The sequence below is a fragment of the Hipposideros armiger genome, unplaced genomic scaffold, assembly GCF_001890085.2.
Source record: "Hipposideros armiger isolate ML-2016 unplaced genomic scaffold, ASM189008v1 scaffold_283, whole genome shotgun sequence".
Classification (NCBI taxonomy): domain Eukaryota; kingdom Metazoa; phylum Chordata; class Mammalia; order Chiroptera; family Hipposideridae; genus Hipposideros; species Hipposideros armiger.
The window spans coordinates 832,674-858,889 of NW_017731633.1; the positions used below are offsets into that span (position 1 = coordinate 832,674).

General features: G+C 53.3%; 4 protein-coding genes across 7 annotated transcripts; 1 reads left to right on the plus strand and 3 right to left on the minus strand.

Annotated features, from left to right (window-relative positions):
- Positions 1-13: 13 nt before the first annotated feature.
- On the plus strand, positions 14-16,327 carry RUVBL2 (RuvB like AAA ATPase 2). The gene is made up of 15 exons (XM_019658121.1): positions 14-286; positions 3,516-3,570; positions 6,643-6,698; positions 7,001-7,142; positions 8,862-8,991; positions 9,137-9,203; positions 11,342-11,448; positions 11,538-11,631; positions 12,050-12,173; positions 12,563-12,657; positions 12,761-12,879; positions 14,966-15,085; positions 15,471-15,600; positions 15,968-16,082; positions 16,216-16,327. The coding sequence occupies exons 1-15, from the start codon at positions 275-277 to the stop codon at positions 16,239-16,241; spliced, it is 1,392 nt and encodes a 463-aa protein (XP_019513666.1). The 5' UTR covers positions 14-274; the 3' UTR covers positions 16,242-16,327.
- Positions 16,328-16,386: 59 nt separating this feature from the next.
- On the minus strand, positions 16,387-18,354 carry LOC109390979 (lutropin subunit beta). Of its 2 annotated transcripts, XM_019658133.1 has the most exons (3): positions 18,292-18,354; positions 17,014-17,181; positions 16,387-16,700 (listed from the first exon to the last, which is right to left on the minus strand). In XM_019658133.1, the coding sequence occupies exons 1-3, from the start codon at positions 18,295-18,297 to the stop codon at positions 16,458-16,460; spliced, it is 417 nt and encodes a 138-aa protein (XP_019513678.1). In that variant the 5' UTR covers positions 18,298-18,354; the 3' UTR covers positions 16,387-16,457. The 2 variants fall into 2 exon arrangements, with proteins under 2 accessions (XP_019513678.1, XP_019513677.1); XM_019658132.1 differs by lacking the exon at positions 18,292-18,354 and having other exon boundaries at positions 17,014-18,255.
- A 66-nt stretch (positions 18,355-18,420) lies between these two features.
- On the minus strand, positions 18,421-21,159 carry SAXO3 (stabilizer of axonemal microtubules 3). Its single transcript, XM_019658131.1, has 4 exons — positions 20,392-21,159; positions 20,133-20,291; positions 19,346-19,473; positions 18,421-18,808 (listed from the first exon to the last, which is right to left on the minus strand). Exons 1-4 carry the CDS (start codon positions 20,416-20,418, stop codon positions 18,448-18,450), a joined length of 675 nt encoding a protein of 224 aa, XP_019513676.1. The 5' UTR covers positions 20,419-21,159; the 3' UTR covers positions 18,421-18,447.
- A 281-nt stretch (positions 21,160-21,440) lies between these two features.
- On the minus strand, positions 21,441-25,341 carry NTF4 (neurotrophin 4). 3 transcript variants are annotated; one of them, XM_019658192.1, is made up of 3 exons: positions 24,041-24,092; positions 21,720-23,571; positions 21,441-21,572 (listed from the first exon to the last, which is right to left on the minus strand). In XM_019658192.1, the coding sequence occupies exon 2, from the start codon at positions 23,557-23,559 to the stop codon at positions 22,927-22,929; it is 633 nt and encodes a 210-aa protein (XP_019513737.1). In that variant the 5' UTR covers positions 23,560-23,571; positions 24,041-24,092; the 3' UTR covers positions 21,441-21,572; positions 21,720-22,926. The 3 variants fall into 3 exon arrangements, with proteins under 3 accessions (XP_019513737.1, XP_019513735.1, XP_019513736.1); XM_019658190.1 differs by lacking the exons at positions 21,441-21,572; positions 24,041-24,092 and adding exons at positions 24,169-24,289; positions 25,227-25,341 and having other exon boundaries at positions 22,696-23,571; XM_019658191.1 differs by lacking the exons at positions 21,441-21,572; positions 24,041-24,092 and adding exons at positions 24,169-24,289; positions 24,685-24,727 and having other exon boundaries at positions 22,696-23,571.
- Between the last annotated feature and the right edge of the window lie 875 nt (positions 25,342-26,216).

A 26,216-nucleotide genomic window follows, 5' to 3' on the forward strand; every position in this document is an offset into this window, starting at 1 on the left:
CGTGGGGGACGTGTGCTTGCTCAAAGAAGAGTTAAGAATTTTGCAATCGGCCTCGGCAAGGAGGTTTGGGTAAAAGGAGGAGGAGCCAAGAGGCGCTGGGAACTGACCCAGCAGTTTCCGCCTATAAAGTGATGCCTGGCCCCTACAAGGAGAGTTTGCATATTTATGAGGAACCACCGAGATTGTTGGAGGACCTGGCAGTCTAGAAGGGCCAGAACCCCTCGCTCCCAGTGCCTTTCCGTTTCCGTTAGGATATTGGCTGTTGGCGAGCATCATGGCAACAGTGGTAAGAGTCGGCGTGCGGAGCACTGAGCAGTGCACCCGCTCTCCCTAGTTTAAGGAAAGAGGAGGCTGGGGGCCAGGAATCTTGGATCTGAGGGAGGAGGGAATTAGGGGCCCAACCTCTGGGTCTGAGGTGTAAGGTGGCTGCACCTAGACTTATGGGTCTGAGGGAGGAGGGGGCTGGGCCTGGACTCTTGGGTCTGAGGGAGGAGGGCTGGGCCTGGACCTGGACTCCTGGGTCTGAGGGAGGAGAAAAGAAAGGGCTGGGATCCCGGAATCTTGGGTTCAAGTGGGTATTTACGGTCTAAATGGTGAGATCTGACCCCATCATGTTATAGCAACTCCCAACTTGCAGTCCTCTGGACGCAATCAGTGTTTAGTTTTGCAGTTCTTTGCCTTAAAGTCTGTTGAGGGTTGTAGTGTCTTGGGCTCCAAGCCATCCAGGAGTCTTGGGTTACTGATGGTGTGAGTGGTACGTGACTACAAGGGAGAAGCGCAGGCAGGACCTGTGTGCTTGAGAGCATGGAGTCGCTTAGTGAGCCTTGAGCCAAAAAAGAGAGGGTTGAAAACCCAGAGGGTGTCAGTGGGGCATGCCTGGTGTGGATGTTCAATAAACTATCACTTGAGTCTTTGAATGAATGAATGTGAACTCCATAAAGAGAGACCAGGTACACTGGACCTGACTCCAAGTACTTGTTCAAGAAACATCTGAATAGAGAAGGGGTGTGGCCTTGGCTTAGGGGTTGGACTGGGCTTCTAGATGCCTAGGTTCCCATGGTGACCCCAGCCAAGATGGGGGGAGGGTGGGGTGAGAGCCACTGGTGCCTAGGGGATAAAATTTGAGTCTGTTGCTGTTCCCATGGCAAGTGGGTGAATAAATAAGCAAAAGAGGAAAGGGCAATGGCCATACTCCTAAAACCCAGTTCCCATTGGTGTGGATGAAGTGTTGGAGGTATGAGGTGGTGGTGGGTGCTGAGTTTTAAAAGGACCCCTGTTTCCATGGGGTTAGTGGGCAGCAGGGGGTCGGAGAGGCTTATGGTGAAAAGAAAGGCCTTGTAGGAGGTGAGTCTGTCTGTGTTGGGATTGCCTCAAGTAGGGTCTTTTAGGCTATGTAGGAGTATGTGGGGGTATGTTCTGAGTCTTCTGATAGTCGCTTGGGGGCAATGGCCAATGCTCCTGGGTTCCAACCTCCTATGAGGAGAGAGTAAGTGGGAGGGCCTACAAACAGTGAGGGAGGAGACTTGTGACCATGTGGAAGTCAGGAAGTCTGAACTCTTGGTTCCAGAGAGAGGAGTGTTTCCTTGGGTTGGGTAGTTGGGAACAGGTGGCCAAGGAGCTGGGTCAGTATGCTGGCTTCTTAGGCTTCCCTTTCCTTATTAGAAATTATGACATATTCCAAAGTATCAGAAAATAATATAGCAGACAGTCAAGTACCCACCACCAGATTTTTTTGAACAGATTTATTGACATAATTTACATCCCATACAATTTACCTGTTTAAAATGTACAGTTCAATGTACATTTTTAGTACATTAGTACGTACATTTAGTACATTCACAGAGTTGTGTATTCTTTCAATTTTAGAACATTTTTATCATCCCAAAAAGAAACCTTATTCCTCTTAGCTATCACCCTTTAATCCTCCCATACCTCCAGCCCTAGGAATCCACTAATTTGTTTTCTGTCTATGGATTTGTCTGTTCTGGACATTTCATATGAATGGAATCATACAACATGTGGCCTTTGTGTCTGCCTTTTTTCAGCATAATGTTTTCAAGGTTCTTTCATGTTGTAGCATGGATCAGAACTTTGTTCCTTTTTATGGCTAATATTCCATTGTATGGCTATACGACATTTGTTTACCCAATTATCTGTTGATGTTTATTTGAGCTGTTTCCACCTTTTGGCTATGAATAATGCCATTATTCACTGGATCTCCAGTGGATTCTCTTATTATCCAAGGTGGTGTTTACTCATCTCTCTCCCCACCATTAGAAGGGATGGTGGCTAGCTTCTCAGGAGAGCTGGGGACACAGGAGGTCTCAGTACATGCTTTTTGAATGAGCTCAGCTCTTTTTTTTTTTAAGAGTTGTTTTTTTTTAATTGGGGAATTGGGGTAGGGGAACAGCGCTGGGGAATCGGGGAAGAGGAACAGACAAGTTGCTGTCCTTTTGTTATTCAGTCTAGTTGTGAAGGATGTCGCTTCACTGGCCCATGTTGGTATTATCATTGTGCTTTTCCTGGGGGAGGCAGATCAGTCGCCGGCCATTGGACAGCCATTCACGGTGGCTCACGGCAGCTCACGAAAGCTCACGCCCGCTGCTGGCCAGCCCCACTGCAGCTTACACCTTCACTGGCGACTCACGGCAGCCCAGCTCCAGGTCGAGCTGTTGTTCACCATCTTAGCTGTAGAGGGCGCAGCGTCACTGGCCCTCATGTGGGATCTGAACTGGGGTCCTGCTAAGAGCTGGTGTCCCAAGCCAACTCCTAACCAATGCACCACTTGGCCAGCCCGAGCTCAGTTCTTTAGTACATCAGTCATTCAAACTCCAAACATTGAGTCCCGAGGTGAACAAATGAGGTGTGGGCTGTGCTTTTCATGGGACACACATCCATTGGAGTCAAGAACATGGATCCAACAGTCTCCCTCATGAAAGTGAGATTACACAGGGAGATTGGACTTCCAAGGGAAGCCCTTTCTTCTGTCTGGACATCCAGAGACCCTAGAACTAGCCTGGCAGAAGCAGAGATCAGGGCGGGCCTCCCTTAGTGAGCAAAGCTTGATCTAATTTGGTAAGGGGTTAAGAGCAGGCTGGACTCAGGGACCTGTACATGCAAAGGCCTAGTGACAGAGAGCTGGGGGATTGCCAGACCATGCCTAGCTTGATGCCAGCTCTGTGTTGGTGTCTGTCCTTAGAGTTATGGGAGGCAGTGAGGACTTCTTCCTTCGCCAAATAATTCCTGGGCACCAAGTATGTGCTTGGCTATAGGGAAGGACTATAGATGATAGACACAGTCCTTGGCTTTCTGGGACTCAGAGTGGATTGGGGTCAACCAACCAGCATTAGTCAGTGACAGCTGAGAAGAATAGGAATGACTGGTGTTGGGGCTGTCGGCCTCCTTGTGGGGAGAAGGAGTGGAAAGGACTTTCTCATGGGAGGTGGCAGGAGGCAGAGGAGTTGGTGACAACTGGGACCACAGGGCTCTTCTCACGCATCTTCCTCCACCCTCAGACGGCCACAACCAAGGTCCCAGAGATCCGTGATGTGACGAGGATCGAGCGTATCGGTGAGTGAGGCAGGATCTAGACCCTGCATGGCCCGTGCACCCTTGAAGAGCTAGCCTGCCCAGGAACCCCAAGAGGGAGGCAGCCTGTGCACCATCCCGTCAGATGGGGGAGGATCCTGAGTTACAGAGCGGGGTCAGATGGCATATGGGGGACCATGCCGGACCCCAAACCTAGGTTGCACTGCTGCAGGCTTGGCTACCCTGTGGGCCTCCTGGGTGTACCGGTATCCTGCTTGGAAGCCATAAAAATGGAGATTTGCTGAGTGCTTCCTGGGTTGGCTCAGAACTGAGCGTCCCATACACCCAGCACAAACTGGGACATTAGCTCTGTGAGGTCAGGGACCAGGCCTGGCTCATTCCTAGCTGTGTGTGTCCCCATCTCCTGGCAGAGGAGATGTCAACAGATAACCATTTGAATGCATGAGCTTGCATCCCGTTGACTCACAGTAGCCCCACGAGGTGCATGTTGTGACTGTCATCCCACTTTTAGCTGTGGTAACAGACTCAAAGCAGTCAAGTCACCTATCCCAGCTCACACAGCGAGTGAGCCATGGATATGGATTTAGGAATAGGAAGTCAGAATAGTGGGGCCATCAGGGTGCAGCCTTCACAAAGAGCTTTCCTTGCAGGGAGGAGACTGCACTCATTTGTTCAGATTCACTCATTCAGTGCCTCCAAGTGAGGCCATACAGGCACCCCTTGCTTTATTGTGCTTCACAGATATTGCATTTGTTTTACAAATTGAAGTTAAGACCCTTTACCAGCAAAAAGATTATGACACTGAAGGCTCAGATGATGATTAGCATTTTTTAGCAATAAAGTATATGTAAATTAAGGTATGTACATCGTTTTGCTAGACAAAAAAATTTTTTAAAAAATGCTGTTGCACACTTAACATACTACAGTTTAGTTTAAACATAACTTTTCTATGCACTGGGAAACCAAAAATTTGTGTGACTCACTTTATTGCAGTACTCACTTTATTGCGGTGGTCTAGAACCGAACCCGCAATATCTCTGACGTGTGCCTTAAAGGGCCTGTGGCTGTGAGTATGGGTTCTGGAAACATATTTCTGGGTGCCATTTCTGAGCCAATTAGTAAGGGCCTAGTTGCTCTCTGTGCCTCAGTTTCTTTATATGCAAAATGGAGGTAGAATAGTGCACTTGATTCAACAAGGTAAAGCACTTAACATGCAGCTGCTGATGTGATTTCAGCACTGCTGGGAGCTGAGGACCCAGTAAACCCTGGTGGCACCCAGTCCCTGCCCTCGGGGAACCCACAGTCTAGTGTAGGGGTTGAGAAATTTTTTTTTTTTAAAGATTTTATTGGGGAATTGGGTGAGGAGAACAGACAAGTTGCTGTCCTTTTGTTCTTCAGTCTAGTTGTGGAGGACATCACTTCACTGGCCCATGTTGGTATTATCATTGCGCACTTCCAGGGTGAGGCAGTTGTTTGCTCTCCATTGGACGGCTGCTCATGGCGGCTGACGGCAGCTCACGAAAGCTCACGCCCGCTGCTGGCCAGCTGCCCACTGCAGCTTACACCTTCGCTGGTGACTCACGGCAGCCCAGCTTTAGGTTGAGCTGTTGCTCACCATCTTAGCTGTAGAGGGCACAGCATCACTGGCCCTCATGTGGGGTCAGAACCGGGCCCTGCTGCTCAGAGCTGGCATCCCAAGCCAACTCATAACCAACGCGCCACTCCACCAGTCCGACAAATCTTTTATTTATTTATTTATTTTTATTAAATTATTTTTTACTATGAAATACACATTTTTTAGAATTAGTTTCAGCTGAACAACACAGTGCAATAGTTATACTTTTTACCCCTCGAAGTGACAACCCCCCTCCCCCAATCCGCTGCCCCATTTCCCCCCAATATCATACATATCTATTACAAATCCCTTGACTCCACTCCCACACTATACTCCACGTCCTATGACTATATATATATATGTATTCACTTATAGTTGACATACAATATTATACAACATCAGCTTCAGGTGTACAGTGCAGTGATCAAGCCTCTTCCCCATTCATGATGCAAGACGTGACCACCTGACACCCTACAAAATATTCACAACATTATCAATTACATACCTCGAACTGTCCCCCATGGCAACACTGCAGCTGTGTATTTATGCTGTCCAGCCCCCTCCCTCTCTCCCTCATCCCCACCCCCACAACCAACAGCCATCAGCTGCACCCCCACATCTCTGAGACCACCTTTGTTCACTTTCCTCGCCCATTCAGTTTTTTAGATTCCACATATAAGTGAAATCATATGGTATTTGTCTTTCTCCAACTGACTTATTTCACGTAACATAATAGTCTGTAAGTCCATCCATATCGTCCCAAATGTTATGATTTCATTCTTCTTTATGGCGGAGTAATACTCCATTGTATAAATGTACCACAATTTCTTAATCCCCGACAAATCTTTTCTTAAAAGGCCAGATAGTAAACCTTTTCTCTGGAAAATATTCAATTCTGCTGTTGCAGTGGGAAAGCAGCCGCAGACAGTGTAAGCAAATGGACGTGGCTATGTTTCAGTAAAGTTACAAAAACAAGTGGCTGGTCCACAGGCTGTAGTTTGCCCAGCCCTAGTTTAGTGTAAAGTGTTGAAACCCCAAGTCTTCACCTCTCACTGGCTGTGTGATCTTGGGCAAGGGACCTAGCCTCTCTGTGCTCCCTTCCTGCATGAGGGCCTGGGGTTTGTTATTGAACCCAGAAGCACTCCTGGGTGATAATAGCTGGGACTGTTGTTTTTCGTGGTTACATGGAATGAAATTAGAACCTGTGAGGCCACTTAGGCCATAAACACAGAGTAATTGTGATCTCCCTGGTTAGTTGCTGATTCGATTATGTGGTTAACCAGGTCTCTGTGATTTTGGTCTTGGCTACTGTGTGTCCTAAGAGCAGCTCTTGTTTTCTGAGGGTGTCCAGCCATCCTCCTAGTGAGGAGGGGATTTGGGCCCCCCATTTGGCCAAGGAGGAAGCCAGGGCCCTCATCTCACGCCACACGTATCCACAAGCTGGCCAGTAACCATGTCTTCTGGTTCTTGCCCCACAGGTGCTCACTCCCACATCCGGGGGCTGGGGCTCGATGACGCCTTGGAGCCGCGGCAGGTAGGGCCCAGCGGTGGGGTGGGAAGTTTGTGGAGGGTACCCAGGGCCCCAGGAAGTGTGGGGGCCCTTCCAGACCTTTGGTTACATATTTATAAAATTCAGCCACACATAGAGTTTTATTGGTCTTAAAAAATTGTGTGGAAAAGACTTTTTTGGCTTTTTCCCCGATCTTGAGCAGACGTCTCAAGATCACGCCGCCTACAACGCGAACAACGTCCACTTTCATCTCACTAGCTGGGAGGTGGTAGGAATGCGGTGGTAGCCCCGTAGAAAGTCACCTGGTGTGGTCTCCTGCCCCACAGGCTTCCGAGGGCATGGTGGGGCAGTTGGCAGCCCGGCGGGCAGCTGGTGTCGTGCTGGAGATGATCCGGGAAGGGAAGATCGCTGGGCGGGCTGTCCTCATCGCCGGCCAGCCGGGCACTGGGAAGACAGCCATCGCCATGGGTAAGAGACCTCTTGGGATAGGAGCTTTTCTGGTCTCACCAGATATTTCATTCCATGTAAATCAGGGTCAGGTTCAGTCACATCTAACCGACAACCCAAAATGGCAGTGACTTAAACACTCAGGGTTCTTTCTCATGTAGAAAAATCTACCGATTTAGGGCTGGATTGCCTATGCTCCAGCCTTCCCACCCATACTCCCTGTAGCAGGAAGAAGAAAGGACTTGTAAAGAGGTTCTACCTCTTAGAGGTAGCTCCCTGTAAGGACTTGTCTTGGGAGTCCCACGCACTTCTATTGATATTTTATTGACCAGAACCTAATCATATGGTCACACTCTGCTGCAAGGGAGAGTGAGACATTAAAACATGTTTTCATATTTTAATTTGAACCATTGCTACCTTAATAAAATGGGGGTTCTAGAACTAAGAAAGGAGAAGATGGGCGTTGAGTAGATAACGAGCAGTCTCTTTTGCAATCCACTAGCGATTTAAGATCATTTTACTTACAGTTGTTCCTCATTCTCCGTGTTGAACTCTTATCCATCCTTCTAAACCCTACTCAGGCATCTCTTCCTTGTTGAAGCTTTCCTTGACTCTCCTCTCTTTCCACTCACTCTCACCTTTAAGCTCAGACTGAGGGGCCAGGCAGTGAGAATCAAGGTAACAACCAGGTTTTCAATTAAGACAAAGCACTACTCATTCATGTGCCCTGGAGTACCAGGCCCTGGACCAGACACTGAGGACACAAAGATGAGTAAGACCACAGGTCTGACTTCAAGGAGCTTCCTGTCTGTGGGAGGTGGTTATGGAAACAGTCCCTTCCAGGGTGATGTGTGCTCCTGACCCTACTGGAGTGGAGGGAGGTGGTAGCAATTGTGAGGAGAGGCTTCCCATATAGGTTAGTACCTGATCTAAGACTTACAGGGTGTCTGGAAGTCCCCTGGACAGACAACAGGGAGCAGGATACCCAAGCACAGAGCATGGTATACATCTGAAAAGGGGACCAGGAAGAGTCCCCCACTTTCACATTGGTCAGGAGGGTTCAGTGACTTCCTGTTTGTGAGACTTGGCCCAGAGCTGAGCAGAGCACTCGGGACAGGGTGCTAGGAGGGCAGCTCAGTGCTTGGAGTCATTGCAGGGACAGCCTTGCTGTCTGCCAGCCAGGCCACACCTCAGTCCGTAAAGAAGGCCTGCTCCTGTGCTGGTTCCAGGCCATGGGATGAGGTCACGGTTGAGCACCCTGTCATTCCATTCCTGCCCGCCCTCATCGTCACTCCCATGCACAATGCTGTCCTGTGCCAGCACCTGCTCTGTTATTGTCGCCATCACACCGAGGGAGACACAATTTGAGGAGCAGACGGCTCAAGATCACGCCACCAAGTGGTGGAGCCGGGATTTGAACTGAGGCAGTCTGGCTCCAGAGCCATCACTCTTTAACTCCTTTTTCAGCCCCTTGGCCTCCATGCCTGCTTGGTACCCCCAAGCCCTGAGGCTAAACAGCTCTGAGAGATTGGGGGGACAGGTTTGGCAAGATTATAGGGCCATAAAGTTTACCTTCTAGATGGTGGGTTTCTAACCCAGGCCTCCTGATGAGGCCTTCTCTCTCTGGCTTTCTTCACGTCACCCTGTCTGCCCCATAGCACAAAAAGCTGATTTATCCTGATGGTGTTAGGGACCTGGTACCACGGCCGCCCCCACTAACCCAGACTACCTACTTCCCAGGCATGGCTCAGGCCCTAGGCCCAGACACTCCATTCACAGCCATCGCTGGCAGTGAGATCTTTTCCCTGGAGATGAGCAAGACAGAGGCACTGACACAGGCCTTCCGGAGGTCCATCGGTGTTCGCATCAAGTAAGCATGGGATGGAGCAGCTGCCAGCAGCCTTGGGACTACCCCTGCCCTGGCCAGTTTGTTGTGTGCCCAAGGGTTCATGGGAGCTAGCAATTCCCAAGGGTGCGGGTGTCAGGAGCCCTCCTGAGATCTTCTCTCTTGCTAGGGAAGAGACTGAGATCATCGAAGGGGAGGTGGTGGAGATCCAGATTGACCGGCCAGCAACAGGGACGGTGAGTGTGCCTGAGTCTAGGGCTACCTCCAGGGCTGAAGGGTCAGGATGTCAGTTCTGTGCTGAGGTCAAAACCCCACGGAAGGTTCGAGCTGCAGATTAGAGCATCTGCATGCCTGTGGTAGGAGTCATTTGAATTGACAGCAGTTCATCCATTTGTAAGGGACACGGTGAGCAGTTAAAACCAAATGGTGGAATAAGAGAAGGTCTGGAAGTTTCTCACAGTGAATTCCTAACAGTTAGGCTTAAACACGCAACTTAGTACTAGCTTAGTACTGAAAGGCATTTCCTGTCCAGCTTATGTGACGGATGCGATTCTCTCCTTTTTTTTTTTTTTAAAGCTAACTCTGTTTTTTTAAAACCTTTTTTGGGGTAAAATAAAACAGATACAAAGAAACATGTGAAAGAAGTGTGTAGTCAAATAAATTATTCTAAAGCAAATACCCTCATTACCTACCACCAAGATAAAAAACCAGAACTTTTGTCAGTCCCCCAGCTCTGAGTCCCTTCCTTGTTCCTCTTTCACCATCCACCCCCCGCCCAAGTGTCCCCACAGAAGTGGCCACCCTCACCCATTATCACGTCTTTGTGTGTTGTCAGTTTTGTCGTCCAACTCTGCATTCTTAGACACTATAGCTTATTCCACCCATTTTTTTTAAATTTCATGTCTCTTAAGTCTTTTCATGGTCTTGTCTCCCCATTCATCTCTTTCTTTACCTTACAGTTTATCTGTCAGTCTCTATTTTTAATTGAGGCACAGTCACTTAACATAAAATTAACCATCAATTAACCATTTTAAGGTCACTCTCCCTTCCCTCTGCCCCCGCCCCCCCCCACCACCTGGCAACCACAAATCTGCTTTCTGTCTCTAGGGATTTGCCTATTCCGGACATTTCATATAAATGGGATCCTACAAGGTGTGACCTTTTGTTGTCTGGCTTCTTCCACCTGGCATGGTGTGTTTGAGGTTCATCCATGTTTGTAGTTCTTTCTTAAATATTAAGTTACAGCTGCTAGTAAAATGCCTAATAAAGGAAAACTTAAACATGCTTCAAGCTTATTGACCTAACCCAGAGTCACCTTCTGTTTTTACGTCTTGTCATATGGACACCCTCCTGTTTTTTCATTTGCTCCTCATTTTCAATGGAAATAGACTTTAAGTGCATAATTACGTTGCCTTGCACTTTTATTTTATTTTATTTTTTTAGCTGAGCCATCCTGCCACCTGTTGGCAGCTCAGCGGCTGCTCAGCTCGGGCCGGGCATCGAACCGCTGTTGCTCAGAGCTCAAACTCTTGAGTGAGCTGTTAACCAACTGAGCTACTCGGCCGGCCCTGCCTTGCACTTTTAACCCCTGTAAACAGCCTCCTAAATTAGTCCCATCTATAGGCAACTAAATTTTGAATTTTAAAAATATAGTAGGAGAATATTTAAATATAGAGAAAGCTATTCCCAAGCTAGTTCTTTAAATTAAATTTTGATTACAGGAGAAATCCATGGTAACAGCCTCCCTTTAAAAATTAGAAAAACAAAACTACCTTTAACTCCCTTTCCAGTCCCAGCCCTTTTGTCCTGCCATCTGTCCTTACAAAAGGAGCAGCTCACTGTGGAAACAGTTAAAAGAAATGAGATAGTTGGATATGCTGGGAAAGCCCTGAGAAGTGTTGACTGTGCTTATCACGTGGCGACGGGGGAGTGGCATTTTTGTATTCTTAGCTTTGTTTAGCTTAGCTTTGTTTAGCTTAGCTTTGTTTTCTGGGTTTGCGATTGACAAAAAACACCTTTTATTTGGTATATAAAAGGAGTGTTAGAGTGTGACCCCCTTGGCCATTCTGTGGGACCTCAGGCCTATGTTGTTTTTATAGACTATCTTTTAGGTTTTTGTTTGTTTACTGGGTTTTTCGTAGTAGCTTTACTGAAGTGCAGTTGACATACAATAAGCCCCCCACATTGAAAGTTTATAAGGTGTTAACATTTTGACATGCTTGTACATGTGCACCCACGAAGCTATCACCACGATCATGGCAGTGAATACGCCCATCACCCCCAAAGTTTTCCTGTGTCATGCTCCATTAGCAGCTGTGTTGGGAAGGCACTGGGGCCCTCTCTGAGCCCTTGCCTGGTATGTCATCGCTCTCAGGGCTCCAAGGTGGGCAAGCTGACCCTTAAGACCACTGAGATGGAGACCATATATGACCTGGGCACCAAGATGATCGAGTCCCTGACCAAGGACAAGGTCCAGGCTGGGTGAGCAATGCGGGGGCCGCACAGGGCGCCCAGGGAAGGGGAGCTCGGGCGCCTTCCTTTCCTTACTCTCACCCTCCTTCCCCCTGCAGGGACGTGATCACCATCGACAAGGCCACGGGCAAGATCTCCAAACTGGGCCGCTCCTTCACACGCGCTCGTGACTATGATGCCATGGGCTCCCAGGTGGGCCAGGGCTCTGGAGATCCCTCCCCCCACTCCAGGCACCAGGATATTTCCCTCTCCTCTATCACCCCCATGGCTTACAGTGTCTGGATCCTCCTGTCACCCAACCCCATGCCCCGGTGGTACTCCTGGTTCTTTCCTGTACCCTCTAGGACAGTGGGGCCCTTGAACTTGGCCCTGTGTTCCTAGTTTCCGAGATCCCCCAGGAACCCCCATATCCTTCAGTGCTCTTGAATGCCTAGTCTTGACTACCTCCTGGGCCTAGGGTTTCTGGCTAACCCCCATCTGGATTCCCAGTTCCTTTCCAGGGATCCCCAATCTTGCCCAGACAGAGTCCCTGTGGGCCCCCTTCATGCTTTTCTCTGCCTTTGTCTCTACCCCCCCCGCCCCAACTCTCCACGCCACCCTCACCCCACAGACCAAGTTTGTACAATGCCCAGACGGGGAGCTCCAGAAACGCAAGGAGGTGGTGCATACGGTGTCCCTGCATGAGATTGACGTCATCAACTCCCGCACGCAGGGCTTCCTGGCCCTCTTCTCTGGTGAGGCCCTATCCGCCCTCACCCATCCTCCTGTCTGTCCTCCCAGATGGCCATGTCTGACAATGACTCTGTCCTCTTCCTCAGTCCCTGTTGGCCACCTTCTGTTTTTCTCCATCTGTGTGTGGTTCGACCCTCCCCCTCTTTGCTGCTGAGTCCCTCTCTCAGGTGGTCTGATCAGGTCCTGGCCCTGTCCTCTCTCACTCCTGGGCTCTCTCTGTAGGGGGATATTTCGGATTCCCTCTCCCTCCTGTCACTCTGCCACTCCAGTCTTGGACCCCCTCCCCACTGTTGCTGGCATTCTAGTTTCCTCCGCCTTCATCCACCCTCTGGCCCTGGATCCCTGTCTCCTGTCTGACCACCCTCCCCAATGCCACTCCTGCCTCCCACAGGTGACACAGGAGAGATCAAGTCAGAAGTCCGAGAGCAGATCAATGCCAAGGTGGCTGAGTGGCGCGAGGAGGGCAAGGCGGAGATTATCCCTGGGGTGAGTGAGTACTGGGCATGGCTGGGCAGGCGGCTTGGGGTGAGGGGACGGGAGAAGAGGTGGCATGGCTCGTGGGTTGGACACATGCCCTGATGGCTCGCAGGTGCTGTTTATCGATGAGGTCCACATGCTGGACATCGAGAGCTTCTCCTTCCTCAACCGAGCCCTGGAGAGCGACATGGCGCCTGTCCTCATCATGGCCACCAACCGTGGCATCACCCGGTGAGCCGGCTGCTGGCCCTCTCAAAGGCCTCTGGGGAAAATGGGGTTCTCTGGGCGGCAGGTATACCCACAGGGTAGACAAGGCACATTCGTTGAACACCTTTTTAGGAAGGTATGAACTTAGGGGCTCATATCAGGCTACATAAGTACTGTGGCCCAAGAGAGAGGTTGTACTTTTCCCTTAAACAAGGTAGGTGGATGGTCAGGGCGGGTAGGCAGCTTTGCTCCACAGGGAAGCCCATGGACTATATTCTTTCTTTCTTCTTGTTCCCTTATCCCTTTAAGGCTATCTTTCCCAAACTGTGTGCTGAGGCATGCCAGGGTGCTGCATAAAACACAAGAATTTTATGGGATAGTTTTAAGTTTTTGAGGGAAGCACAATAATGTGTTGGACATTGCACAAACCAATTAAGTCACTCAGACCTAATTACATAATAAATGGAACATAACTTAGAGTTTTTTTGGCCTAAGGATACTGTGGAAAAATATCCTGAGACATGAAGGGCACCTGGCTCCGATAAAGCTTGGGAACCCCTGGCCTAGGGTGTTGTCAGTGCCCCATGCCCTGCTGTCCCAGCAGGCTCTCTTCCCCACCTCATCTACTTTTCAGCCCACAGGAAGGGGGAAGGAAGTGGGGAGCAAACAGCACCCCCAGTAGGTCTCCCAGGTACTGGAGGCTGCACCCAGCATTTCCACCAAGACCCGTTGTCCTGCACCATTCTGGTGCATGGCTGTGGCTGTGCCTGGCAGTGTGGGAGGCGGGGGAATGTCATCTCCAGTGCTACAGCCATTTGCCCCCTGAAACTGGCTGGTGGGGCTAGTATCACTTCAGGGAAGAAAGGGACATGGCTGGTAGGGGCAGTGACAGGTTTTTCCTGGCTCTGTGCTCAGCACTTTTCCCGGATGAACTGCTTGGACCCTCAAAAGAAGCTCAGGAGGTAGATATTGTCTCAGCCCCATTTTACAGGTGAGGACAGCAAGGCCTGCCAACCTGCCCAGGGTTGAATATAAAATTTGATCTCCAAAGGCCTGAGGACTAGAGGAGACTGGCTGAGAGCGTTTGTAGCAGCTGCAGCTTAGGACGTGGGAAGTTGCCACAGGATGACTCCAGTGAGAGGCAGCAAATTTAGTCACCCCTTGTTATTTGCAGATTCTGCATTTGTGAATCTACTTACTTGATAAAAATATATCAGTAGCCCCCAAATTGGTGTTTGCAGACATGTGCAGAGTGGCAAAAGGTTTGAGTTGCCAGGCGCAGATACTCCAAACTAAGGTCAAACAAGGTGACACTCTGCCTCCTACTTTCAATTCACATGCTGTAAACAAGTGTCCTTTTCATGATTTAGTGCCATATTTGTCACATTTTATGCTTTTTGGTGGTGATTTTGCTGTTTAAAACAGCCCCCAGCTGTCCTGTATTCCTAAGTGCAAGAAGGCTCGGATGTGCCTTATGGAGAAAACGTGTGTGTTAGATGAGCGTGGTTCAGGCATGAGTTACAGTGCTGTTGGCCGTGAGTCGAATGGGAGTGAGTCGATAATATATATTAAATAAGGTGTCTGTAAACATAAACACATAAAACCAGGTTATATACTGTTTGGTTGACAAAAATATAGGGACCAAAGGCTCACAAGAACCTAACCGTGTATTTTCCCGTAGGAGCACTGATTTGCTCCTGAATGGTACCCTGTTCACCCCCACTTTGTAGAATGTAACTCCTGCCAGTGACTAGAATCACCTGTACTTCCTAGCGCCTGCTGTGTGCTGGGCCAGGTGCAGCAAGAAACAACCCACACGATCCCATCCCTTGTGGAGCCCTGTCAAGCAGGGGAGTGGGACCTTGATCCAGTAATCCCGGACATAGCTATCTAGCTAAAACCAGCCAGGCTCGACAGCAGGATTGACGCAGTCTGGGGAAGGCTGCGCAGTTAGGCATGACGCCAACTGTGAGCTGAAGGTTAAGTGGTATTTGGCCCAGTGAGTGGGCTGTGGTGGATTGGGGTGGCTGGGGTGTCCCAAGTAGAAGGAATGGAGATCCAGGTTCTGGGAGCATCACCCTGACAGCTTTCCCTTCCCCCTGCTTCGCAGGATCCGGGGCACCAGCTACCAGAGTCCCCACGGCATCCCCATCGACCTGCTGGACCGACTGCTCATCGTTTCCACCTCTCCCTACAGCGAGAAGGACACGAAGCAGATCCTCCGCATCCGGTGCGGGCAGGGCCACCTGGCATTCCAGGGCAGGTCCAGGCAGGGCTGGTGTCCACTCTGTTTGACAAATGTGGACAGTGAGATGTGGGGGAGATTTGACTGGCCCAAGGTCACTGGATCTGCAAGAGGTGGGGCCAGGCATCCAGGCAGCACCTTCCCATCCAGGGTCAGGGCCCTTGTGGGGAAGGAAGGGAAGGGCTGGTAACTGACATCGGGGAGAGAAGGGAGGCCCCGCCTGTGCCTCAGTGGCCCTTCTAGCATTCTGTGGTTCTTGGGACCACATGTGCCCCCTGGAGGTCATGTAGTGCCCAGGGAGAAGGGCCGAGAGCTTGCTGCAGTCAGAGGCCTGGCCCTGGCTGAGCCCCCTGCCTTCATGTGCCCACAGATGTGAGGAGGAAGATGTGGAGATGAGTGAGGACGCCTACACGGTGCTGACCCGCATTGGGCTAGAGACTTCACTGCGCTATGCCATCCAGCTCATCACGGCTGCCAGCCTGGTGTGCCGGAAACGCAAGGTCAGCCAGCTAAGGGAGCCTGCAGGGGACCAGGTTGAGGGAGTGACCCACTACTCCAAGGGCTTTGAGTGGGTTGTTGCATTTAGTCCTAGAACATACATCTTCAGAGGCAGGGCACTTTGGTCTCAGGTTTATATCTGTATCTCCTGGCCTAACACATGGTAGGTGCTCAGTAAATATCTGTTGACTGCAAGTTGATACTGTTAAGTTCATCTTACAGATCAAGAAACTAAGGAATGAGAGGCTAGGCCCACAGCCAGGAGGTGGTCGAGGAGGGATTTGAACCCAGGCAGTCTGGCTTCAGAGTCCCCACCTTGCCCCACCTCATAGGGAGGGGCCCCACTGAGGTCTCACAATCCCCCTTCAGGGCACAGAAGTGCAGGTTGATGACATCAAGCGGGTCTACTCGCTCTTTCTGGATGAGTCGCGCTCCACGCAGTACATGAAGGAGTACCAGGACGCCTTCCTCTTCAATGAACTCAGTGAGTGTCTATCCATGTCCCCACTTGCCCTCAGTGGTCACCCACAGGAAGAGGAGGGAGGGAGCCCAGCCTGGAGAGCTCAGGCCTTGGCCTCTGGGCCACAGCAACCACTTGACCGTCTTGCTCCCCACAGAAGGAGAAACCATGGATACCTCCTGAACTGATGTTCCCCTCACCTTGGCCTCTCCTGTTTTCTACCAGAGTTCTGACACTGTGACTTTATATAAAATACTTCTGAAACTGGACCCATTGTGTGTGCACGTGCGCCCTGAACCCAAAAAAGCAACCCTGGGGTGTGGTTTGAGAAGCCTTTATTGGGAGGGGAGGGGAGGAGCGTCTGCTGGGGTGGGTATGGGAGGTTGGGGTGGGAGACCTTTAGAGGAATAGGAGGTCTGGGAGAGGGGGACGGTCACAGGCCAAGGGTTGGGCTTTGGGACCCCCACAGTCAGAGCTGCTGAGGCGGCAGGGCCCACAGCGACAGCTGAGGGCCACAGGGAAGGAGACCATCGGGTCCACGCCAGGTGGGCAGCCAGGGAGGCGGATGGAGGCAAAGCTCAGCTCACGGTAGGTGCACACCGGTTGGGGCACAGGCGGCAGGGCGGCAGGCAGCACACGCACCTGGAGTCCACAGGGGGTGGGAGAAGCCTGGGTGTCTGTCGGGTGCCGAGCCCTCCCCGGATCTCCCCGCTGACCTCCACAGATCCCAGACTCAGGTATCCAGGGGACCCTCTGTCCTTTTCCCTCCCACACGTCCAGCTCTGATTCCAATTCTCCTGCCCCTGCCCCTGCCCGGGGGGGCAGCCCACCTTCCAACCCCGCTACCACATCCTGTCTCCTGTGGCCTGGCCCTGAGTGATCCATCCTGGCACTGAGGTGCAGCACCTGTCCTGAGGACAGCAGGGCTGGTCCCCTCCTGCCTTGGGCAGCTTACCATGCTGGGGCAGTAGCCGGCACAGATGCTGGTGGTGAAGGTGATGCAGACAGGGCAGGCCTCATTCTCGGCAGCCAGAGTAGCATTGATGGGTCGGCACAGTGGCCGCAGTGGTCCCCTGGATGTCCGCACCCCACCCGCGCTCAGCAGCAGCCACAACAGCAGCCCCTGTGACAAGGCTGTTGCCTCAGGGCCAGCCTGAGACCTCTGCCCCTGGTCTTTAACCTTTCCATCCCCCACGTACACACATGCAGAGACCCAGCTCCCCTGCCTGACGACTTCCATTCAGGGCCAGCCCCTCCACTTAGATCCCCCATCCCAATACCCAGGAACCCCAGACACCCCAACACCTCAGATACCCACACTTAGGCCCTGCCCCACCACGTCCCCCCTCCTAGCATGAAACCTGCCAGCTGTCTACACTCTCCTAGAAAGAATCCTCGTTTATCAGGTCACAGGACTCTTCATGCCACCTGTGGCCTGGATGGAGTTGCAAGGTGCCCAGGGGCCCCACAGTCTTACCTGGAGCATCTCCATCCTTTTTGCCTCCCTACAGTGTTTACCTGGTCTTATACCTGCAGGCTGTGGGGGCGGCAAGGCCACTGGAGATGGTGGCATAGCTGGGTAACCTGGACACTAATCTCCCCGGAGGCGAGAGGCGGACAAGGTCAGGGAGGTACAAAAGTGGCTCAGCAGAGCACCCCCTCCCCCATTCCCTGAGTGGCTCCTGCACCAAGAAGCTGGAGACACTCAAGGTGACAGCTGACCACAGACTGAATCCTCAGGTGCTAGAGAGGTTGTGTTTGGAGCACAGGAAATAGGGTATAGGAAGCCCTTGGCCGTACCCCCTGGCTGTGTAGCCCCACTTCTGCCCATCATGGGGGGAAGGTAAGGGGAGACTAGAGCTCACCTCCCCGACAACCTTCCAAGAATGGTGATGGGCAGAAGCTTCAACCCTGCTCCACCTGCCATAGACTGAAAACCAGAGTCCAACCTTTTAGGAGGGACTTGGCTTCAATATTGGATTCTGTGCTCAGTCGGGTTCGCCTGCACCCAGACGCGCCCCTCCTCCACAGTGATTCATCGGGAACCCATGTCCCCCACACAGGCCCTCAGAAGCCAAAGCAGAACCCAGCAAGGAGCATGGTATAAGCTATTTAACAGTCATTGACTAAGATAAGCTCCGCCCCTTCTGCCGCAGAGGATGTGTTTTGCTGGCTGGCCCACTGCCCCAGAATACATTTTCCCCCGCCCAATGCCCCCCACACCCACACCCACACGCATCAGGTGGGCGTGTCTCAGGCGCTGTCCCTTCCCACGTGACGGAAAGAGTTCCCGAGCTCAGCGCCTCCCACTGCGTCCACTTGCTGTCTTCCAGGTTCGGCTCCGCCCCCGCTTTAGGGGCGTGTCTGGGGGCGGGGCTAGCCAGGCAGCTCAAACAAGCGCGGGCTTCAAGCTGCAGTAGCTGGAGTTCTCGGTGCGGTAGGCTTGCGGCACGCTGTAAATTCCCGGCACCGGCTTCCAGTGGGGGCCGCCCCAGGGCAGCTCTATCGGACAGAAACGGTCAAGCACGCGGAGTGGATGCAGCGGGGACCTGTAAGACTCCTGAACCAGAGACAGCGCCCCGCGGTGCGGTACGGCTGGCGTGACCGGGCCACGGGGAATGCGGATCCGAGGCAGCCGAGATGAGAGAGGACAGGGTGGCCGCTGGGGGCCGTGGCCCCAGGCCTCGGGCGTCTCCTCGAAGCTCCAGTATTTCAGCGAGTCCTTACGGGGGTATCCAGACAACTCCTTCCTGTTGGGGGAAGGCAGGATGGGGAGGGTACAGGTGGATCTTCGGAGCGAGACTGAGGTTCAGACCTCGGGTCATGAGGAGGCTGGAGACCCGAACTCCTTTTCGAGGCGAGGACACATTTGTAGGAGTTGGGGACCACTTAGAAAGGATGGGGCTCGGGACTCCTAGCCTGGATTCCTGGGTCCTCGAAGTATTTAAGGGCCTGGAATCTGGGGTTTTTGCATCCTTGGGAAGGAGTATCTGGGGTCTCAAATGCCAAAGTAGGTCCCGCCCCAGACCCTCAGGGCCCTGCTGCCTGATCCAGAATTCCCTTTTTGGCCCTCCGCAGGCTTCGTGTTCCTGAGACTTGACAGTAGGATACCTGGGCACTAAAAGAGGTAGGGGCTGGGGTCTGAACTTCTGGTTCTTGCACGTGTGGGAGCTGAAGGCTGAGACTACTCATTCAGAGAAGGGGAGCCGACCCCAGGGGGGTCGGCGTTCCACCAGCCTACGCAGGGTCTGTGCAGAGGGCGGGGCCCAGCGAGGACCCAGGCTCACTTCGTGTAGGCCCGGAAATCCCGGGCCGAGGTTGTCATATAGAGCTGATGGCAGCCCAGGATCCCCTGGTCATATACTGTGAAAGGCCGGCCGGCCAGCCGGGGATTCTTCATCCAGGGGATTAGAGCCTGAGGAGAATCGGGCAGGAGGGATGACCAAAAAAGAGGTTTCATATCCCGTTCGAAGCCTTGGGTCCCAGACTCAAAATTCCTCTTCCTTCGGCCTCAACTGCCCCTCTGGACTAGGCCCCCACACCCGCCCCCAGAATCAGAATTCTTCCTGTCCAATCGCATGTCAGGGCACTCTTAGCTTCGCTCCTCGAATCAGAACCCTTATTAGGGTTACTCCAAAACCTAAACACTTTCTGCCCATCATCTAATACAAAGCCAAGCCTTCAGACTCAAACCAGGAATTCAGCCGCACCTTGGGCAACGAATTCCTCCTTGCTTCATCCTATCCCAGAAAGCCTAGCCCCGCCTCCCGTTCGCACCTGGTCTCAGAATATTCAAGACAGTACTCTGCCTGGCTCCGCCCCCAGCCTCAGAACTTCCTCTTTACCCAACCCAGCATTTGCTAGTTGGGGCCCAGCCTCAGAGCTGGGATTCCGGGTCTTCCCCTCCTCCTTCTGGCCCCTCCTCATTACGTCAAAGCCCCTCCCACAGTCTATGTACTCTCCTGATTCCGCCCCAGACCTTTTAGCCACGCCCCCAGGCAAAATATTCCTCCTGGCCCCGCCCCAGGCTCTCCAAGCTCTGTCCCACCGCGCTTGCGCGGTCTTCTCCGCTACCTGTGAAGGGCTCGCGCGGTGGTGGTCCGCAAGTTCCAGGGACTGGGGCCCAACATAGGTGGCACTCTGGTCCAGGCCGGGCCAGCCGGTGTACTGCGCCCTCGTCTCACTGCACTGGTGTTTTGTGATCAGAGGGAGGCGCCAGGCTTGGTGTCTGAGCTGCGGGAAGGCCACGCCGGAACACAACGTGAGGGCTCACAGGATTCCAGTGCGGTCCCCAGTCCAGTTCCCCACGGACCTCAGCATCCCAGAACCTTACCTTTTCCCCTAAGTCCTTGATTCCCATAGTCCGCGTGGGGTTCGCAGGCTCTGGGGCCCTGGGCTGAGCGTAGGGCCCGCCGTGAGTTTTGGGCACCTGAGCCGAACCGGAGGTTGTCTCCCATCTGCTGATGACCTCGTCGAAAGCCCAGACGTGCAAGTCCTGTTTTGCGGCCGGGGGCAGGGGCTCCGCGAGCGTGGACTGGGCAGAAGGCGAGGGATGTCAGCTAAAAAAACTCAGGCGTCCGGCTCTCTATCCCTCTCTCCCAGTCTGTTCCCAGCCTTTTCCTCTTTCAGTTCTAAGCATCCAGGTTCCCTGGCTCCTTCTCTGTCAGACTCAGGACTCCGGGGCCCTCCTACTTCAGTCAGGAGTCCAAGCCCCCAATCCCCTTTTCTTTCAGCAGATGTCTCGTTTCCTAGGCCCCTCCTTCAGACACAGGAGTCTGGGCTTCTAGGTTCCATTTGGCGAGGAGCCTAGGGTCCTCTCACCTGCACAGTAGGCGGGGAAAAGGGCGCGGATGGGATAATGTGGTGGGCGACGCCACTGCTGGTAAGGTGCCAGTTGGGCCCGGATCCAGGCACCTCGGTCCCAGAGATGGGGGGCCAGGGAGGGCCACAGCACAGAGCTAGGGTCCGACCAGCCATGGTCCCACCCCCGCCCGTTTGCCCAGCAGAAGCAGGCTTGTTGTTGCCGTTGCCCCAGGTAACAGACCCCGCCCACGCTGAATCCAGCCAATGGAGGGCCTGCAGGCGTTTGGATGGATAGAGTGAGAAAGACCCAGGCACCGAGGGACAGGGACTTGGAGAGAGGGGGACGGAGACCCAAAGAGACAGGAGGGCAGAAATGGGGGAGAGGGAAAGGGGGAACACAAGTTCAATTGTAGAATTTTAGGGACATAGAGACCCTGGGGGGTGGGGAATACAGAGACCTACGGAGGAGGCAACAGAGGGGGACAGAAACCTGTGGGGGAAGAGGACAGAGACTACCCAACACATCAGGGACCCCATTCCTATAGGGTCCCAGCCCTCTGGGCTACCTGCTCCCTCTGCCAGGCCTGCCCATCTCAGGAGTAACGATTTCCAGACTTCTCTAGGCTCCCCTCCCTTGTGTGAGCTGAAGGAATCAGCATCAACGTGGGTTTCGTCTGTCCTGCTGCCTTTGATTTGATTGAAAACTTCCACCTGGGTATGGGGATGGGCAGAGGGAGAGACAGAAATGCACAGGGAAATACTTAGACAAAAAGGTGGGGGCATGTGGAAAGAGCTTTGATGATTGAGAAATACATACAAGAATGAGTGAGAGACGGTGACAGAAAGAGAGCTACTGACCCAGAGACAAGATGGGAAGTTACACGGAGAGACAGGGAAGCAGCAAAAAAGGGAGTGGAAACTGCAGACCTAGAACAGAGATGTAGAAACAGAGGCAGCCAGACCCTGCCCTGCCCTGCCCTGCTCCCCGCACCTTTCCCAGGGGTCCATTCTGTGTTGGTGGGGGTCTAGGATTTCTATGTCCTTAGCCCAAAGCTGGTCCTAAAACAACGTTTATGAGATAAGGAGTGGTAATTCATGAAGGGGTGTCCTGAGAATGGGTCTGCCTCTGATTTCTCTTGTCACTTCCTCACTTTAAAGACCTTTTGGTCAAGTCCTCTGCCTCCTCAGTCCCAATTATCTCATCCCACCAACCCATTCTTCAGACAGAGAAAACTGGTTGCCTTTTGCAGCCTGGCCCAGGGTCCCACTGACACCCTCATTGAGGCTTTGGCACCCCTTCTCCTATTGGATTTTCCTGGCCCACTCAAGGTCTATCAGTCTCCAAATGACCCCCGATCCTAGCCTTGGTCAGAACCTCATGCCCTACTCAAGCTGGACAAATTTAAGGTTTATTTCTTTCCCAATGTGAGGTAAAGGTTGGGACAGGGAAGGGTGGTAGAAACCTGACTCCAACTCCCCACCAAGGCCAAATTCTCTAGCATCCTGACCTATCATTCAACCTTTCTTGAGCTCCTACTGTGATGGGTAGCTCACTACCTCAAAATAAATTCTTGCCCCATCTGACCAAGTAAATTTCCCATTCGAACCCTAGCTCCCAGCTTGTTGCTTACATATTCCAGTTTTTATGCTCCCCCACCCTCTTCTTGACATATCCCCTTGTCATTCACTCCAGAATGGGCGAGGTGATGTCCGCTGAGATCCATGGTCAGCAACTTAGATGCCAAGGGCCTCCAATGGCCAAATTCACCACAGTTGGTCTGACAAGTTGTGTATTAGAGCTGATAAACAGTAGGCACTCAAAACATTGGCTGTCATCATCATCATCATCACCCTCGAGTTTATCCGAGAACTCCTATTCATCCTTCAAAACCCCATTTGGTTTTACCACCTGTCTTGCACAGATTGAGCTCTCAAGATCAGGGAGCTGTGACTTTGTGACCATTTGACAAGTTACCAAACTGAGGCCCAGAGCAGCCAGGCCACCCCTGATGTCCCTTAGCATCCAGCTCTCTTCCTCTGGTTGCCCAATTCCCAGGCATGGGCCTCAGGCCCGGCCAGTCCGACTGAGGAGTGTGCAGACGCAGGCAGTGTCAATTCGAATCCATCGCCAGCCCACACGGCCCTGGGCATCAGTGGTCAATGCCCGCACATAGGATTGTTTGGCCTTACACTCAGACACCCAGTGCCTCCGGTCCACACCCCGGCAGCCCCCTCCACCTCCTTCGGGGCCACCTTCCCCAGTGCTGTCAGTCTTGCACCGAGTCTCAAAGAAGTACTGGCGAAGGGGACTGCCGCCAGCTGCAGGCACCTCGCCGAGCACCTCCACCTCGCGCCCACGCAGGTCCACAGCTGTCCGGCGGTCTGTCACCCAGCTACTGACTGCATCACACACAGCCAGCTCTCCCCGGCGACTCGCTGGTGCTGTCTCGCTCACTCCTCGCCTACTTCGGTTAGCTGGGCTGCCTGCTGGCTCCCCGAAGGCACTGGCCTCCAGCAGAAAGAGCAGAGGAGGGCCCGCGGGGGTGCCCCTGGACAGGACTACTCGGGGAGAAAGGAGGTCCCACTCAGGGGCTGGAAATGGGGGCAGTGGTGAGGGTGGGGGATGGGATTCCACTGGGACACAGGGGAGAAGGCAAAGGAGGAGGATGGGGAGGGAGCATGAGGGGTGCGGGGGCATCTCGCTGAGCACCTGAGGATGGAGACAGGGGAGCTAGAGTTAGAGAAGAGGTCAATAACTTAGGAGGGGATCTGCATGCCAGAACCACAGGGGGGTCTGTGTTCTAGAACCTTGGGGGACCCTATATGCTAGGATTGGATAATGTCCAACCTTTAGATTAATCATAATTATTCTACCTCTATTACAAATAATAGCCAACAATTGGGGAAATACATATGGCTCAGAGAGGTTAGTGACTTGTACTAGGTCACACAGCCAGCAAATGCCAGAGATGGGACTCGAACCCTGTCTGAGCAACTCCACTCTGCCATACTGCCTTGACAACCCCAAGGAACCCTAAGTCCTGCAGCCTGGAGGAGGTTTGAGGTTCCAAAATTCTGAGAAAGGCCATGTTCTGGAATCCTAGGGAGATCCAAGTTCAGCTCAAAACTGCCACTAAGAAGGCAAGACATTTCCTCTCTTAGGCAGGGCCTCAGTTTACCTGTCTGTGAAATTGACCTGGGGCTGGGAGATGCAGGTGGGGGTGTGGACACTGCAGTTTCTCTAGAACATTCTGGAAACCTGTGGTTCTGGGAGGGTGGTGTGGAGAGGACTGGGTAGTTACCAGACCTGTCAGCACCTCCGTCTCCAAGCTCCAGGGCTGGGGGCCCCCAGGCTCCAGGGGGGCCCTGTGGGGGACACAGGTGGCCCCCTCCTTCCTGACATCTCAGGAGAGGGAGGGGGCAACCACCTAGGGGAAGAAGGGAACAGACAGGTTATATAGGCAGGTGGGGGAGGGGGCCAGAATCCCTGGACACTCCCCTTCCCAGTGTTCCTCTTAAAGTGTAGGGTACCCAAGAGTCAAGGCCTCACCCCCTTTCCAGAGGCCCCTTCTCTGCCCAGGTGATGGCTCCTGGCTGAGATGGGAAGCAGATGGGGGGAAGGGAGGGGAGGCGAGAGGCTGGAAAAGATTACATCCTCCTAGGCCCATTCATCTCCCAGACAGGGCAGGGGCGGGGCTGGTCTGGACACCCGGGTCCCTGAGGGCCCACACTCAAGAAGCCCTGGGTCCCCGAGGCTGCTTCCTGGAATGTTCTCTCCACACAGGACAGGCCAGGGCCCGTCCAAGACTTCTACTGCACATACCTGGAGTGGCTGCCTGCCTTGGCTGGGAGATGGGTAATGGAAAGGTGGGGTGTGAAGAGAGGCGCATGTTGACTCAACCAGGACCAGTAGTGTATGTCCTCAGCTGTCTCCTCCCTCAGACCAGGAGTCCTGGTCCCCAGCTGCCTCATCCCTTGGAGTCCAGACCCCCAGCGCCCTCCCACAAATGCAGCAGTCCAAATCCCTATTCCCTCGGACTCAGGAGTTCGGGCCCCCAGTCCCCTCCCTCAGATCCAGGCGTCCAGGCCCGTAGCCCCTCCTCCCTTAGACCCAAGAGTTCTAAAGTTCAAGGCCCCTCCTCCTCAGGTACTGAGAAATACGGACTCCTAGGAGATTCAGGCTGGGGGGTCCGGACTCCTGAAACCCCACGGGGATAACCTGCTGCTATTCTGGGACACTTCCCTCCTGCCTCAGTTTCCTCCGCCAAGCCCCGCCCCCGCCGGCCCCGCCCACGTCCCTCCCTACCCGGGGGCAGGGCGACCCGGACACCGGAATCCCAGGGGAGGAGACGCCGAGGCTCTTACCTGGGGCGTCCTCCTCTGCTCCTCCGGCTGCCCCTGGCGCGGCGGCGGCTCCTCCTCCTGTTCGCTGGCTGCTCGGACGCCCGCTCGCCCGCCGGCTCCTCGCTGCACACGCTCCCGAGGGCCCGGGTCGGGCGCGGGGGCGGGGCGGCGCCCGACGGCGGAGGAGGGGCCGGGGGATCCCGCCTTCCACACGCGGGCCGAGACCTCGGAAGCCTGGCCTGGCTCGCTCAGCCCTCCGCCCGTCTCAGTCCCAGGAGGCCAGGCGCCAGCCCCCTCCTCTCTCAAACCCAGGAGTCCGGGTTCCAAGCCCTCTCCTCCCTCAGACCAGTAGTCTGGACCCCCAGCCCCTTCTTCCCCCAGTTTCAGCCCCCTCCTCTCTGAAACCCAGGAGTGGGGACCCCTAGCCCCCTCCTCCCTCAGACCCAGGAGTCTGGGCCCGAGATTCCTTTGCATTCTTTTGCCAATTAAGTGTCAATCCCCAGGCAGATTCCCATCCTCTGCTCTCACCCCCACTTTCCCAGGAGCTCCAGGCCAGACATTAACCAGCTGGGCTTGGGCAGTGATAAGGCTAGCCGCCCCGGGAGACAGTGGATGTGGGGGCTCTCCCACATAATCCTCTCTCCTGGAATTTCCTGGGTGGGGACTGTGGAAAGGGTCTTGTCCTGAGCTCAGATAAGAGAAATTCAAGGTATTATAGGATTCAGAGATAGATGTGACTTGGCAACAGAATGACCTTAGAGAAAGAAAGTGAATAGTGACAGATGGGGGAGACCTGGACAGGCACAGAAACTGAGAGGAAAAGGGGACAGAGTCCAAGGGAAAGAGGAGGATATAAAGCCAGAGAGATGGACCCTAAGACAGACGGAAATGGGAGTTGGAGTGGAGTTCCAGACAGTTCTGCTGCAGGGCCCTTCATCTCTCCCCTGGAGCTATTTTCAGGAGGAAAACTGACACCTGCCTGGGGGGGGGGGAGCATCCCGCACCCCTCCC

Bases quoted from the DNA above. Each gene is read 5' to 3' on its own strand.
- RUVBL2 (XM_019658121.1), top strand. The intron at 3,571-6,642 runs GTGAGTGAGGCA...CTTGCCCCACAG, and splicing joins GACGAGGATCGAGCGTATCG to GTGCTCACTCCCACATCCGG. The intron at 12,880-14,965 runs GTGAGCCGGCTG...CCTGCTTCGCAG, and splicing joins ACCAACCGTGGCATCACCCG to GATCCGGGGCACCAGCTACC.
- SAXO3 (XM_019658131.1), bottom strand. From the start codon at position 20,418: ATGGGAATCAAGGACTTAGGGGAAAAG. The intron at 19,474-20,132 runs GTAGCGGAGAAG...GATTCTCCTCAG, and splicing joins ACCGCGCGAGCCCTTCACAG to GCTCTAATCCCCTGGATGAA. The intron at 18,809-19,345 runs GTGAGCCTGGGT...TTCCCCCAACAG, and splicing joins GATTTCCGGGCCTACACGAA to GAAGGAGTTGTCTGGATACC.
- LOC109390979 (XM_019658132.1), bottom strand. From the start codon at position 17,298: ATGGAAGTCGTCAGGCAGGGGAGCTGGGTCTCTGCATGTGTGTACGTG. The intron at 16,701-17,013 runs GTAAGCTGCCCA...TGTGGACTCCAG, and splicing joins CCGGCTACTGCCCCAGCATG to GTGCGTGTGCTGCCTGCCGC.
- NTF4 (XM_019658192.1), bottom strand. From the start codon at position 23,559: ATGCCCCCGCACCCCTCATGCTCCCTCCCCATCCTCCTCCTTTGCCTT.